The 15790-nt window shown below is 44.2% G+C and overlaps 1 protein-coding gene across 1 annotated transcript in view; it reads right to left on the minus strand.

The window, feature by feature from the left end:
- Positions 1 to 364: 364 nt before the first annotated feature.
- KDM4B (lysine demethylase 4B) overlaps positions 365 to 15790 on the minus strand; it is a 256770-nt gene continuing 241344 nt past the window's right edge. The window contains exons 19-23 of the mRNA XM_070944548.1: positions 7742 to 7927; positions 7478 to 7642; positions 5867 to 5986; positions 3828 to 3920; positions 365 to 1598 (exon numbers count right to left, since the gene is read on the minus strand). Of these exons, the coding sequence (XP_070800649.1) occupies positions 1434 to 1598; positions 3828 to 3920; positions 5867 to 5986; positions 7478 to 7642; positions 7742 to 7927 (729 nt within the window). The 3' untranslated portion in view covers positions 365 to 1433. The remainder of the gene's footprint in view (positions 1599 to 3827; positions 3921 to 5866; positions 5987 to 7477; positions 7643 to 7741; positions 7928 to 15790) is intronic.

Below are 15790 nucleotides of genomic sequence, written 5' to 3' on the forward strand. Positions count from 1 at the left end.
ATTGTTCCTTCAGCTCACCGTTATTGAAATTTGGCGAGTCGAAGATGGATGGACTTCAACTCCCAGGATTCCCCCAGCAAGCATTAGACAGGAAGAGAGAGAGAGAAAAAAAAAAGAAAACGCTCCCGGTATAAAAAAAGGCTGAAACACGGAAACCCACCTGCTACTCACAGTTTGCAATGGTGTCATTTATTACAAAACTTTTCATTTCAAAGTGTCTTTTGTTTTAACAGAAACGTACCCCATTGTCCGGGGTTTTAATTTTCCCACCCCAATAAAAGAGATATTTTACCCCAGCCCCACCGAAATAAAACAAAATAAATAATAAGAAGTGCTCCCTTCCCTCTCTGTAAAATGGCAAAGGTTTTTTTTTTTTTTTTCATTTTTATTTTTCGGAGGAAGAGGAAGGGTGGGGTGGGGGCACCATAAACCTCAAGCGGTTGAATTCAAATACAGGACCGGGAGAGGGCCGATGGCCAGGAGGGTTTTTTTATACAAGGGAGGGGGGAAAAAATATCTGTGCAAAGCCTTCACTCTTTCATTTTGTTGGTTTTGCGTGCAATTTTATTTCATTTTTTTTTTTTTGTAAAAAACACTATGTTTGCTTTTTTCTTTTTCCTCTCTTTTAATAGAAAATGTCGAAGGCAATTTCTAATATATATATGTATATATAATATATACATACGCAAATTGCTAATTCCAAAAAAGGTTGCTTCAGTAGTCGGGGGAAATAGCACCTTTTCGAAGAAGGGAAAAGAACAAGAGAGAAAGAGAGAGAAATGTATTGTATAGGAAAAGAGAAAAACAGAGACAGAGACAGAAAAAAAAAAAGAAAGAGAGAGAGAGAGAGAGAGAGAGAGAGAGAGAGGAAGAAAGAGAAAGAACGAGAGTGTGATGGCTGAGTTTTAAAAACTGGAGTTACCATTGCAAATTCCAACCATATCTTGAGGCTTTTTTTTTTTTTTTCATTTTTGTTTTTGAAACCAATGAAAACAAACAAATGAAAGATTGAAAGTTCGGTCACAGAAATCACATCGCTCGCCTGTATTCTTTCTTTCCGAGTTTTTTGACGGAGGAGAAACGGTTCTCTCCAGTCCGTCCCACCCCACCCCACGAAATCTATCCCTCCCCCAGACTTCTCAGAAGGGAAAAAAAAAAAAGGTTTAGTCCACTCCAAAAATCATCAAGAAAGAACAGAGGTAGGCTAGGAGCAAGTCAAGCTTCCCAAAAGTCCAAAAACAAACAAAAGAAGAAGAAGAAGAGAAAACCCCAAAATGGAAGGAAAAGAATTTAAATTTGCAAGTTATTGCACGACGGCTGGGTTTCTCTCGCCACAGTTTTTCCACTTAAATTAACTCTCCGTGGGGTGAGTTTCCTTTCCTTGAAACTTAAAGCGCTGCTCGGCCTGGTGAAGCTCCTCTCGGTGTCCTCGGCTAGAACTTAGCATGCAGGAAGGTCTCCGTGATGGTGAAATAGTTGGGCCCGGGGCCACCGCCACCGTCCTCACAGCTCTTTGGGATGCCCACCCGCGGGCGCTTGGCTGCTTTCAAGTCGTCTCCTGAGATCGTCTCTTCCTGAGGAGCTCCGCTGCTCAGGGACTGCCGGAGGGCGGGAACGGGAGAGGCGTGAGGGAGAAAGCGGAGACCACAAGGAGATCTTTATTGGCAGGAGGGAAGACACAAGGATGCAAAAACAAGCCCTTCCAAGCCCCTGGGTGGGAGTGTGGGGTTTGCTCTTGGTTTATATACCGACCAACTTAGACGACCAACCAAAGCAGGGGTTATTATTTACAGATGTGGAAGTGCCAAACTACTATGTGTGATGTATCAGTGTGTGGGCCTTATCTCAATGATGCCCCATCAATTGCTTAGGATAAAATTGATAGATGAGTCACAGTTTGAATTGTAGTTAATCACGCAAGTACTTTTTATATTTAGGCTTTCTATAGCATGTGAGATTATAGATCCATAGATAGATCCATAGATAGATATAAATAGATAGATGAGATAGATGATAGATAGATGTAAATAGATAGATAGATATAGATAAATAGATAAGATAAATATAGATAGGTAGGTAGGTAGATGATAGATATAGATAAATAGATATAGATAGATGATAGATAGATATATAGATAAATAGATGATAGATCAATGATATAGATAAATATAGATAGATGAGATAGATGATAGATAGATTGATAGATACATCGATAGATATAGATAGATATAGATATAGATAAATAGATGATAGATTGATGATAGATAGATATAGATAAATAGGTAAGATAAATATAGATAGGTAGGTAGGTAGATGATAGATATAGATAAATAGATATAGATAGATGAGATAGATGATAGATAGATAGATAGATACATCGATATAGATATAGATATAAATAGATGATAGATCGATGATAGATAGATATAGATAGATAGATAGATGAGATATAGATAGATATAGATAAATAGATGATAGATGATAAATATAAATAGATAGATATAGATAGATAGATGAGATAGATGATAGATAGATTGATAGATACATCGATACAGATAGATAGATATAGATAAATAGATGATAGATCGATGATAGGTAGGTAGGTAGGTAGGGCATTTAAACCATGTGTTCTGCATAGCATTATTGCCCATGCAGCTGAAATTTCTAAAAAAAAACCCACATTCACACATTCTTTAAAAGGTTGTGTCTTGTTAATTTAGGTGTATATAAATGTCAATTTCCATGGAGGGTCGCATCAGGGTTGTTGTTTGGCCTCGAGAGGCCGGGGTGGGTGTCGGTCTCAACGTCACTTGTGTCGGGGTCACCTGTGGTGGCCCGAGCGCTCTGCCAGCAAAAACGGGCTCTCGAGCTCTGTTTTCGGCTGCGACGGCCTCCCGCAACCCTCTGCCGGCGAAAACGGAGCTCGGGAGGGCTGCCCGCAGCCCTCCCGAGCTCCGTTTTCGCCGGCAGAGGGTTGCGGGAGGCCGTCGCAGCCGAAAACAGAGCTCGAGAGCCCGTTTTCGCTGGCAGAGGCACCATGGGCCAGTCCTTTGCCGTTTCCAGGGCAGCCCCGCGGGCCAGATCTAAGCACCCCGCAGGCTGGATCTGGCCCCCGGGCTTTGAGTTTAACACCCCTGAACCAAAGAGTAAAAAAAGAGCCTAATTAAGGAAACGATCAAGGGGAAAACCACCCTCCAATCCCGACTGGGCAAGTTCCTCGTGTATACACAATAGTCCTCGACTTACAACCGTTCAGTTACCGTAGCGATTGCTCAAAGGTACAAAATCATGGGGAAAAAAGTGACCCCTGACCATTTTTTCACATCTACAACTGTTGGAGCAGCCCCGTCCGTGGTCCCACGTTCAAAATTCAGACCGTTGGCAACTATCTCACATTTATGGCGGCTGCGGTGTCCTGGGATCACGTTGATCCCCTTTTGCGACCTTCGGACCCACAAAGTCAACGGGGAAGCCAGATTCACTTAACGGCCGTATGAGTAATTTAACAACTGCAGGGATTCACTTAACAATGGTGGCAAGAAAGGTTCTAAAATGAGATAAAACTCGCCGAATGTCTCACTGAGCAATATAAATTTGGAGCTCAATTATGGTTGTAAGTTGAGGACTACCTGTAATCAGAGCGCCAACCCCACTCCCTTCCAGCACTGATGATGTTCCCTAGTTGGGTCATGAAACGTCTGCAGGAAAACGACCAAGCTCAGAGAGCACCCGGGATCCCACCACACTTTTGATCTGAATTTCACAAAAATCTTCCCCAAACCCTGCTCCAAGCTTCCTCTCCCCACGGATGAGTCCCAGATACCTACCAGGCGCGATTTGACTCTCTTGGGAAGTTCTTCGTCAAGGGTGTAGATCTCCCCTCGTTTGACCATCAGCTGAGAGCCGTCTTCAAACTCTACCTGTGGAAGGAAATGGAGCGCGTGTCAAACACTTGGCCTCTGGTTTATAGGATCGTAGCTTCCATCTAAGTTCCCTGACATTCTTCCATTACAGCCAAACGGGAGGGTTAGCCTCAGGTCCACTACTCCTGGCTCAGATCCAAATTATCTTACTTTAGACACATTATGCAAAGATCTAATGTGAGGAACGGAATGGGAGAACTTACCATGGCCAACTCACTGCGGCCATCTTGCTGTGGCCAACCCGGCATGGCTATCTCGCCACAGCCACAATTCACACAGGATAACTCGATGGGATATTATCTGCCACCTGTCAGCACTTCAAGCTATATTTACTCTAGTGCTGACATAAGAAGGAGAAGCGGAGACGTTTGGAAAGGGACGTGTGACTTTTCACCTACTTATTTTCCCTGGAGATAATATCCCCTAGGAGATGAGATGGGAGGGGGGAAATTCCTTTGAGCTGGAGCAGTAGATTAGGGGTAGAGTGACTTGGAAGATGGCCAATGAGTGCAGGGGAGTGGGGAACGGAAAGGGAGGGTTTCGGGTCTGGAAGTCAGTGTTGGCTGCGATGGAGTCGGAATTAGAATGTCATGCTCAATAAATTGGAGTTTTTCTTCAAAGACTTTGTTTGAAATGCAATTTATTTGAGATGACTTCGAAACCTGACACCACCGTTTCTTCGACATTATTTCCATTGACGAACCAGGGCTGTCAAACTCCTGGCCCATGGGCCAGATGCGTCACGCGCTGGCCAAGCCTATGCCTCGTTTAGCGAAGGGAAAAAAAGTCCCAATACATCACGTGACGACACTGTGATGCCATGAGTTTGACACCCCTGTTCTATCCTATTGCTAAGGGTTGACAATGACTTCAAGGCCCATAACTAACCAACCAACCAACCAACCCAAAACAGCCCATGTTAAATCCAGAGAATAACATGGGCTGGTTTTGTTGCTTGGTCTGCTTAGCAGCCACAAATCTTATCCTGTTATTTTGTTCAATTACCCTCTTCGAGTTTCTCCTTTTCATGGCCAAATGAGACACCAACAAACCCAATTTGCCTGCAAATATCTTGGTTCTCTCCAGAGTACAATGCAGGGCCTGTCAGCTGACTTTCCCCAGACGCCTGTGGGGAGACATTGTGACAGGAATTCCAAAAACAGATTGAGCTCCTCAGAAGGATCTCATTTGAATCCAGTCACTTTGGTTTAGTTATTAGATTAGATTAGAAAGTGGGCCAGAAAGTGGGAGATTGTGAGTTCTAGTCCCGCCTTAAGTATGAGAGCTGGCTGGGTGACTTTGGGCCAATCACCAGGAGAAAGGAAGTTCTAGTCCCGCCTTAAGTATGAAAGCCAGCTGGGTGACTTTGCGACAATCACCAGGAAACAGGGAGTTCTAGTCCTGCTTTAGGTATGAAAGCCGGCTGGGTGACTTTGCGACAATCACCAGGAGACAGGGAGTTCTAGTCCTGCTTTAGGTATGAAAGCCGGATGGGTGACTTTGCGACAATCATCAGGAGACAGGGAGTTCTAGTCCCGCCTTAGCCATGAAAACCAGCTGGATGACTTTGGATCAATCACCAGGAGACAGAGAGTTCTAGTCCTGCCTTAGATATGAAAGCCGGCTGGGTGACTTTGGGCCAATCACCAGGAGACAGAGAGTTCTAGTCCTGCCTTAGATATGAAAGCCGGCTGGGTGACTTTGGGCCAATCACCAGGAGACAGTGAGTTCTAGTCCTGCCTTAGATATGAAAGCCGGCTGGGTGACTTTGCGCCAGTCTCTCTCTCTCAGCCCACCTCACAGGGATGTTGTTGTGGGGGAAAACAGGAGGAGGAAGGAATATTATGCATTTTCGCCTGCCTTGAATTATTTGTAAAACCAACACAGGCAGGATTAAAAAAGTAAAGTAAAAATGTAAAAGTAAAGTAATCTTGGGCTCTCACCTGAAAGATCTGGTTGACGTGGGCAGCGATGAACTTAGCTTGGTAGGTGATGCCGTTGGTCAAGTGGAGCTGGACCAGCTCGCCCTCCGCAGGAGGCCCCATCTTAAGGCAGTCTCTGCTCTGAAAAGCAAAAGGATTTCGTTACAAGCAGCTCTCGTGGGCTAGGTTCCCTCCTTGAGTCCAATCGGATGTCAGAATTGATCAGACAGCCTTAACTTGACAAGTCTTCACCATAGTTTCAACTGGGAAACTGTGAGAATGCTAGACAAAGCCGAGTCCAAAAACACTAGAGGATTCCTGGAAGCTTGGCACTCAAACAAATCGGCCATCAACAAGTACAGAGAGATAAACCACATTTACACACCTTTCAAGAGAGACAATAAGAAAAACTAAGAAGGAAGCAAAAAGACTAGTACATATCCTTTCCAGGAGCATACACCAAGATAACCGGGGATTAACACTAGACAAACAATCAAGAATCAATCATATTCTAATCAAGTAACGACCAATTCAGACAAAGAATCAAACAGTAAACTACAGCTTAATCAAGGAACCACCAAGAACACTCCCTTCAACACTGACACAGCAAGCCGCTAGTATATAAACATAGCACAAACCCCACGCCCTTTAAGCACTGATGATGTTCCCTAGTTGGGCCATGAAACGTCTGCACAAACACAACTAAGCTCGGAGAACACCAAGGACCCCATAGTTATCCTCCTCCCTTCCCCCTTCTCCTCCTCCTCCTCTCCACAAACCCCACTCCCTTCTAGCACTGATGATGTTGCCTAGCTGGGTCATGAAACATCTGTAAGAAAACAAGCAAGCTCAGAGAACAGAATAAGAGGACTCTCCTATCCAGAGATGTTAAACACTCTACTCTTAAGACTCAAAGCTACCGTATTTTTCGGAATATAAGATGCACTCCCCCCCACCAAAGAGGGTGAAAATTTGGGTGCGTCTTATACACCGAATGTAGCCAAAAACACGAGGCACGGAGGTGGCGATGGTCTGTGGTAATCCCTGCAGCCTGGAACAGCTGATTGGGGGTTTTCCGGGAGGCCGATCCACCCGCCAATCAGCTGCTCATGATGAATCAGGCTGCAAAAATGTGCTGAAGCTGACCTGGCTGTTTGCTATTTGCTGCAAGGACTCAGAGTTTGCAGCAGCAATCACATCCAGAAAGCCCACACAAGTAACTGATTCAGCAGGATTCAATAACTTCTCTTTATATATAACATAACACATGAAGCAAATATACAATATCAAAAGCAGGTTTTCCAACGTGGTAGTAAATACAAGCAAAACACAAGCAGAGGAGAGGAGTTGGAGTTCCAGTTTCAGTTTCAGAGATCAGCACAGCATGCAGCTTTAGTGAGCTAAGCCACGTCCAGGCTCCTTGCTGTCTCCTTCCTTGTTGCTCACACAGCAAATTGTTTCAGTTTCCAAACAGCCCTCAACTCTCACACATTGAATGGCACACACTCTAGCCATATGAATACTGATGGATGCTGGTAGGCAGAGGCAGAATTTTTTTTTTTATTTTCCTCCCCAAAAACTGTCCGTCTTATACTCTGGAGCATCTTATACTCCAAAAAATATGGTACTTACAACAATGTTTTCCGGATAAATGTTATCACTGTAGGAGCCATCCTCAAAATTGACCTCGTAAAAGGTTTGCGTGGTCACCCCAATCACTTTACACCGGTAATAGAGGCCGCTCCGGTTCTTCGCAATTACCGTCTGGCTCAGGGAAACCTCTCTGGAAAAGGGAAGCTAGAAAGGACAAAAGAAACATTCCATCATCCAAAAGTGCCGGGGGACGAAGAAGGAAGAGAAGAGGAAGGGGGAGGGACAAATCCAAAGGAGACCTACCACATGGCTAGCTGTTTTGTGTTTCAAGCAGGTGATGGACACCACGTAGGGCCAATCGTCGGGCTCGATGGGCACGCCTGCCGCGTGGGCGCAGGTGACGTGGAATGACGTGGAGCAGTGCTCGGAGGAGCACTGGATGCAGGCCCCCGACACTTTCTTCATCCGCTTACGGCAGTAGACACATTTCTGGAAAGAAAAGGGGAGTTGGGTTAGGGCGCGTAGCAGAAGGTCCAGCATTATGGCAGAGTTTTTTGGCAGTGAGGAGTTCGGATTCTGCCAAGGATGAGCGGTTCAGAAAAGGCAAATTGCTGGGAAGAGCAGAACAGTTCTGTTCAGAGGCAATGCAATTCCAAGACTCCAGGACGAGAATGGAGGATTCTAGCCAGATCTCAGTCTGATCCATTGAAGGATCCCACGTCTCGTTTCAAGCCATTTTCCGAAGGAGAAAGCTATCAATGGCCACTACTCTAGATATTTCTCCTGGGAACACAGGAAATTGACAAATGCTCTCCCGCTCATGTCCAATTGATAGAAGAGAGTATTTGTAGCTCAGGATTGAAATGAGAGGTCCTTGATGCTCTCTGAGCTTGGTTGTCTTCTTGTAGATGTTTCCTTACCCAAGAAGGTAACATCATCAGTGCTAGAAGGGAGTATGGGGGTTTTGCTTTCTGTTTATGTACAAGTGACTTGCCCTGACTGTCTTGATGGGAGTGTTCCTGGTGGTTCCTTGATTAGGCTGTTGTTTACTATTTGAGTAAATAGTTTTACCAAACTCCTACTCTCTTGTAGCACTGATGATGTTACCTAGTTGGGTAATGAAACGTCTGCAAGGGAATAACCAAGCTCAGAGAGCATCACGGACCTCACGTCCGATTTGTGGGCTTTCTCAAAGTGTAACAGAATGCTTTGGTCTGGGCTGGTAGCTGCTCTAACCCTCCTATTCCTAATTCTGGCTGCTGCCTCAATTTCCCCAGGGTCACAGGTAGTCCTCGACCAACATCCGTTTGTTCGAAGTTATGGTGGCACTGCAAAAAGTGGATATGTGACCAATCTTTGAAGACGTTACAGCTGTTGTGACATCCCTGCGGTCATGTGATCACGATCCGGGCGCCTGGCTCAAGGTTATGACATCACAGGGAGAGGCAGTCATGTGATGATCATTTGTGACCTTCCTCGATGACTTTCCACAAGCAAAGTCAATGGGGGAACTGGGAGGGAAGGCTGGAAGTATCTCTTGCTAAATCCCCCATACCAGAAAGCTTTTAAAAGAAATAAGTAAATAAAATCATTTTTATTAGACTTCACAAAGCTAAAAGATGAATACAAAGAAAAAATTCCCAAAGGCAAAATTAAGAAGTGCAAACAAAGAAAAACATAATGAAGGAAAAGAAGAGATAAAAAATGGCTCCTCCCTTAATCAAGACACGTACCATCGATTATAGTAATTCATCGCTTTCTCTGATATCGCAACAAAAGATCTTCTTTCTTTCCATATCCCATCTCTTTTATTCTTAAAACGGTCATTCAATCCTAATCAGCAAATGCCCATCAAAAGTATATCTATATATCTATATCTATATCTATAATATATATCTATATCTATCTATATCTATATCTATCTATCTATATCTATCTATATCTATCTATCTATCTATCTATCTATCTATCTATCTATCTATCTATCTATCTATCATCTATCTATCTATCTATCTATCTATCTATCTATCTATCTATCTATCTATCTATCTATCTATCTATCTATCTATCTATCTTACAAACTATTCTAAAAATACGAGTTCCAGGTGTATTAGTAAAAGAAGAAGCATACATACTGCGAACTCCGGAACTTTAAGATTTTAATTTTTTAATTTTTTTTTTTTAAATCTTAAAGTTCCGGAGTTCGCAGTATGTCTGCTTCTTCTTTTACTAAAAACTTCCCTTCTTCCCATATTTCAGCTCTTCTCTATAAACCAATCTTCAAAGCCTGTCACTCAGTCCTAGTCAGCAGTGGTCCATTAAGCGTGATCAGAAACAAGAACATATTTTAGCCTCGATCAAATAATCCAACTTTATATTCTTTTGCTTTTAACGATCTTGGTTTTTTAATTCTTTTAAATAATGCCCCAGCATTTGGTTTCATTTTCTCTTCTCAAAATCTCCTCCAAAACTGTTTAACAGGTCTCATTTGTGAATCCAAAACAGACAGGTCTATTCTGATTTGTTACCTGAATGCTCCTTTTAATTATTAAGATGTCAAATGGTTTGGTTTGTAAATTCAGGATATCATTTGTTCCATATCATTCTTGCAGCCTGTTATACTTACATCCACGTTCAAATCAACCTCAATCTGCTGAGGTCTCTTTCGCTCCTATAACATCTTTAAGTCTCATTTTTATACTAAGGGAATATTTCAGAGAAGCCTCTCCATATATGGTCCTCAAATATTCTTAAAGTCTTCCCCCCTTAAGAATATTTTGTTGCATTCTGTATTAATGGGTCTCTTCTCCGTTAATTATAATCTTCAGTTTTTTTCTGGTTCCCTCTAGAGTCTAACCTTCAGAATCTCCCCTTATCATGTTTTTGCTCTAATCAACAACGTTTTCCCACGGGAAGATTTTTTTATAATTAATTTTAAATTCTTATATATTTTTAAAAATAAAATCCAAAGCAACCCATGGGGAAGGACTCCTGTAATTAATTTCAAAGTCTTATTTCGACTCTATCTGACCCCCTCATCTGTTTTATGTCTTTTTCAAAATCAATGCTCTAAAACACCCTTTGGCTGCTGATTCCAAAATTAAAATCTTTTACGTCCTTAAAACTTGCCCACAACTTTTCTCCCCACAAGGATTGAAGGTCTCAGGAACAAACCCCAGAGCCTACACAGTGAGATCGACTTCACTCTTGCTTTACAGCTAATGCAGGTAGTCCTTGACTTACGACCACAATTGCGCTCCAAATTTATGTTGCTAAGTGAGACATTTGCTGAGTGAATTTTGTCCCATTTTACAACCTTGTTTGCCACAGTTGTTAAGTGAATCACTGCAATTGTTAAGTTAGTATCACTGCTGTTAAATGAATTTGGCTTCCCCATTCACTTTGCTTGTCAGAAGGTCGCAAAAGGGGATAATGTGACCCTGGGACATTGCAACCGTCATAAATATGAATCTGTTGCCAAGCATCTGAATTTTTTATCATGTGGCCAGGAGGACGCTGCAATGGTTAAGGTGAGAAAAATGGTCATAAATCTCTTTCTTCAGTGCTGTTGTAACTTTGAGCGGTCACTAAATGAACTGTTGTAAGTCGAGGACTACCCGTAGACAGAATTTGGCCAGACTATAACTATGACCTTCTAACAGATAAAACCTGGGAGATTCAAGGACATTTTTACCCTGAAACTTTTTTCTCTCTCTCCCAACCTATCCAGTCCAGAGGCCTCGGGGTAAGTTTTGATTTTTTTCCCACCATGAAAAATTGACAGTGACCCCAACTGGACTCCTGGATATTGACTGGAAGTAAAATCCCAGCCCAGAATGCGTTTCTCTCACCGTGTATTTCACTGGGCTGGGAGAGTTTTAGAAGGAAGGCTGAGATAGACTAATATTTGGGAAGCGTCCTGCTCTCACCTTATCTCATGTGTCCCATAGACCCCTGAGGTTCATACAACTTATTTACACAAGAGTGTGTAATCCAATGTTTCTGATGCTTTTGGCAACTTTAAGCTGGGTGGACTTCAATTCCCCGAATTCCCCAGGCAGGAGTCGAAGTCTGCACAGCTTAAAGTTGCCAAAAGCATCAGAAACACTGCTCTAATCAGAGGCAAATTGGATCATTCGTGACCATTGTATAGAGTGGAGTGGAGTGGAGTGGAGTGGAGTGGGGTGGGGTGGGGTGGGGTAGGGTAGGGTAGGGTAGGGTAGGGTAGGGTAGGGTAGGGTAGAGTAGAGTAGAATAGAATCAGAGCTGGAAGGGACCTTGGAGGTCTTCTAGTCCAGCCCCCTGCTCAAGCAGGAGACTATACCCGTGATGGCGAACCTATGGCATGCGTAGCCATATCAGTGGGCATGCCAGCTCAGCTCTGGTGTGCATGCATGCGCTGGCCAGCTGATTTTCAGGCCTTCTGGGCCCACCAGAAGTAGGGAAACAGGATGTTTCCTGCCTCCGGAGGGCCGGGGGGGGGGGAAGGGAAGGCCTGTTTTTCTTTCTCACCTGGCTCCAGATTCTCTCTATGCGTCTGGGGAGGGCGAAAACAGCCTTCCCCACCCTCTCGGAGGCCCTCTGGAGGCCTGAAACGGCCTGTTTCCCAACTTCTAGTTGGACAGGAAGTGACATTCTTTGCTGTCCCCAGCCTCCAGAGACTCCTAGAGAGGCAGGGCACATAGAATTATGGCTGTGGGCACCTGCACGCGCGAACCTCCCCCACCCTACCCCCTCCTGGCATGCGATGGCAAAAAGGTTAGCCATCACTGCTCTATACCATTTCAGACAAGTGCTGTCCAGTCTCTTCTTAAAAGCCTCCAGTAATGAAGCACCTACAACTTCTGGTGGCAAGCTGTTCCACTGGTTAATTGTCCTCACTGTTAGGAAGTTCTCCTCAATTCCAGGTTGCTTCTCTCCTTGTTTAGTTTCCATCTGTTGTTTCTTGTCCTGCCTTCAGGTGCTTTAGAGAATAGGTTGACCCCTCTTCTCTTTGGGGCACCCCTCAAATACTGGAATACTGCTGTCATGTCAACCCTAATTCTTCTTTTCTCTAGACTGGCCATATTCAATTCCTAAAAATATTCTTGATACGTTTTAGGCCTTTGATTATCTTAATTGCTCTTCTATGCACTTTTTCCAATGTCTCAACCTCTGTCATCTACTCCATTCTCATTTTGGCTTTTCTTTCACTCTGGTTTTCGATCTGGGAAATCAGCTCTGGACACACAAAGGCTGCTTAAACTGCCCTTTCAGAGATTGTTATTGGGTATCTCAAATCATGCCAGAATTTGCAGGACAAGATGCAACAGATGGAAGAAACAATCAAGGAGAGAAGCAACCTAGAAGTGAGGAGAAATTTCCTGACAGTTAGAACAATTAACCAGTGGAACGACTTGCCACCAGAAGTTGTAAATGTTTAGTTTAGTTTAGTTTAGTTTAGTTTATTGGATTTATATACCGCCCTACTCCCGAAGGACTCAGGGCGGTGAACAGCCACAGAATTAAACACATAAATACAAAAATTTAAAATAGAATAAAAATGAATCAAATAATTTGGCTGAGACAAATTTAAAATACCCAATAATTTAAAAACAAATTAAAATTTACATTTAAAAGGGGAAAGACTTAGGTCAGGCCAGCTTGATGAAATAAGAAAGTCTTAAGCGCATGACGGAAGGTGTGCAGATCCGGGATCCTCCGTATCTCCGGGGGGAGCTCGTTCCAGATCGTAGGTGCCCCCACAGAGAAGGCTCTCCCCCTGGGGGCCGCCAGTTGACATTGTTTGGCCGACGGCACCCGGAGGAGCCCCTCTCTATGGGAGCGTACTGGCCGGTGGGAGGCTATTGGTGGTAGCAGGCAGTCCCGTAGATAACCAGGTCCTAAGCCATGGAGCACTCTAAAGGTGATAACCAAAACCTTGAAGCGCACCCGGAAGACCACCGGGAGCCAGTGCAGCTCACGCAGGAGAGGTGTTATATGGGAACGCCACGTCGCTCCCATAACCACCCGCGCGGCCGCACTCTGCGCCAGTTGGAGCCTCCGAGTGCTCCTCAAGGGGAGCCCCATGTAGAGAGCATTGCAATAGTCCAGGCGGGAGGTGACGAGGGCATGAGTGACTGTGCATAGGGAGTCCCGATCTAGAAAGGGACGCTACTGGCGGATCAGGCGAACCTGATGCTCCAACACTGGAGGTTTTTAAGAAGAGATTGGAAAATCATTTGTCTGAAGTGCTGTAAGGTTTTCCTGCCTGGGCAGGGGTTAGACTGGAAGACCTCCAAGGTCCCTCCCAACTCTGTTATTTTCTTGCCTTGATTACAGCAGGATTCAAGTACAGACCTTTTAATAATAAGACTTTGTTGGCACCAATAAAGAATAAACTGTTGGTGCTTCGTCCTTCACAGTGTATCCTTTATAGCTGAGCTATTTTTTTTTTCCTTTTTAATCAACTGCTGCTCCAAATCATGTCAACCAAGCCAGTCTTACATTCAATCCTGAAGTCTAACTACAAGTATTCCTACTCTGCCCTGTTAATCAACGCAGCAAATTCTCATGTCCGCTAACCGCTCCGTTTCGAATCTCAAAGTCACCCCCAAACTCCGAATCAGAATACAGGTAGTCCTCGACTTACAAGAGTTCATTTAATGAGCAGAGTTACAACGGCAGTGAAAAAAGGGACTTATGACTGTTTTTCACATTTATGACCGTTGCAGCAATCCCGTGGTCACGCGATCAACATTCAGGTGCTTGGCAAATGACTCATATTTATGACGGTTGCAGTGTTCCAGGGTCATGTGATCCCATTTTGCGACTTTCCTACAACGGGGGAGCCAGATTCACTTAATGGCTAGCTTAACAACTGCAGTGATTCGGTTAAAAGGAGCCTTGGTGGCGCAGCAGACTAAAGTGCTGTTAAAGTAGCACTTAGTTGCCAGCTGCCTGCAATTACTGCGAGTTCGAATCTCACCAGGCTCAAGGTTGACTCAGCCTTCCATCCTTCCGAGGTAGGTAAAATGAGGACCCGGATTGTGGGGGCAATAAGATGACTTTGTATAAAAAAGAACACTGCTTAGGGGGGGCCCAAAAAAGCCCTACTAAGCAGGTATATACAAAAGTATGAAGGCTATTGCTTAACGCATTGTAAGCCGCCCTGAGTCTCCGGAGAAGGGTGGCATATAAATCGAACCAATAAATAAATAAATAAATAAATTAACGACTGGGGCAAGGAAGGTCGTAACACGGGGGCGAAACTCTCTTAGCAACTCTCTCTTTCTCTCTTAGCAGCAGAAATGTTGGGCTCAATTTTGGTCATAAGTCAAGGACTATCTGCATTGCAGCGGAAATACAATAAAAAAAACCCCTTGAAATGTACAAAGAAGACAGCAATGTACGCACAGGGGTGAAATGCTACCGGTTCTATGCCAGTTCGGGTGAACCGGAGGTAATAAAAGCTACCAGTTCAGGCGCACCGATATTTCCAACAATCAGCTGTGGCGTGCGATTTATATTCGTGCGGCACAACTGTTTCCCCCCCCTCGCCGTTCTACTTACTTTCAAACGGCTCCTTTTTCCGTGCGAAGTGTACATTTGGTGTGCACTGCACATGCATGCAGCGTGCATTTGGCATGACTGTGCATGTGCCTTTAGTGTAGTGTGCATTTGGCATGCAATGCATATGTACGTGCGCACAGCACGCATCTGGCACTTACGGTGCATACGTGGACAGCGAACGGGTGGCAACCTTGATAGTTGAGCCTTGATAGTATCAAGAGCCTTGATAGTACGGTGGTCTAATGCACCCTGTTATTAACACAGCTGCCTGCAATTTACTGCTGGTTCGAATCTCTCCAAGGCTCAAGGTTGACTCAGCCTTCCATCCTTTCTAAGGTAGGTGAAATGAGGACCCAGTTTGTGGGGGCAATACGCTGACTTTGTATAAAATATACAAAAGTATGAAGGCTATTGCTTAACGCGTTGTAAGCCGCCCTGAGTCTCTGGAGAAGGGCGGCATATAAATCAAATTAAAAAAAAAAAAAAAAAAAAAAAAACCCGCTGGAAATTTCTACACTGTACGCGGTAAGGAAATCCAACAGCCCTCTTCGCTGCAGCTCCGAGTAAGAGGAGCTTCTGGATGAGTGCTACAACTCACACGCGCAACAGAGGGGATGACAACTAATTATTCTGAGATGCTATGCCATAATTTACAGACAAGCTCTGCAAAAGGCCCATCAGGAGCCGCACAAACAATACACTTTCTAAATGAGGCGGTGCACCAGAGCAAGGCCGGGGAATTAGGCGGTGACAAAGTGAGACGTCTCAACTCCACGGATGACTCCATTTTGGAGCTGAGAG

The sequence above is a fragment of the Pituophis catenifer genome, unplaced genomic scaffold (genome assembly GCF_029215685.1).
Source record: "Pituophis catenifer annectens isolate HBS135680 unplaced genomic scaffold, rPitCat1.0.hap2 SCAF_1, whole genome shotgun sequence".
NCBI lineage: Eukaryota > Metazoa > Chordata > Lepidosauria > Squamata > Colubridae > Pituophis > Pituophis catenifer.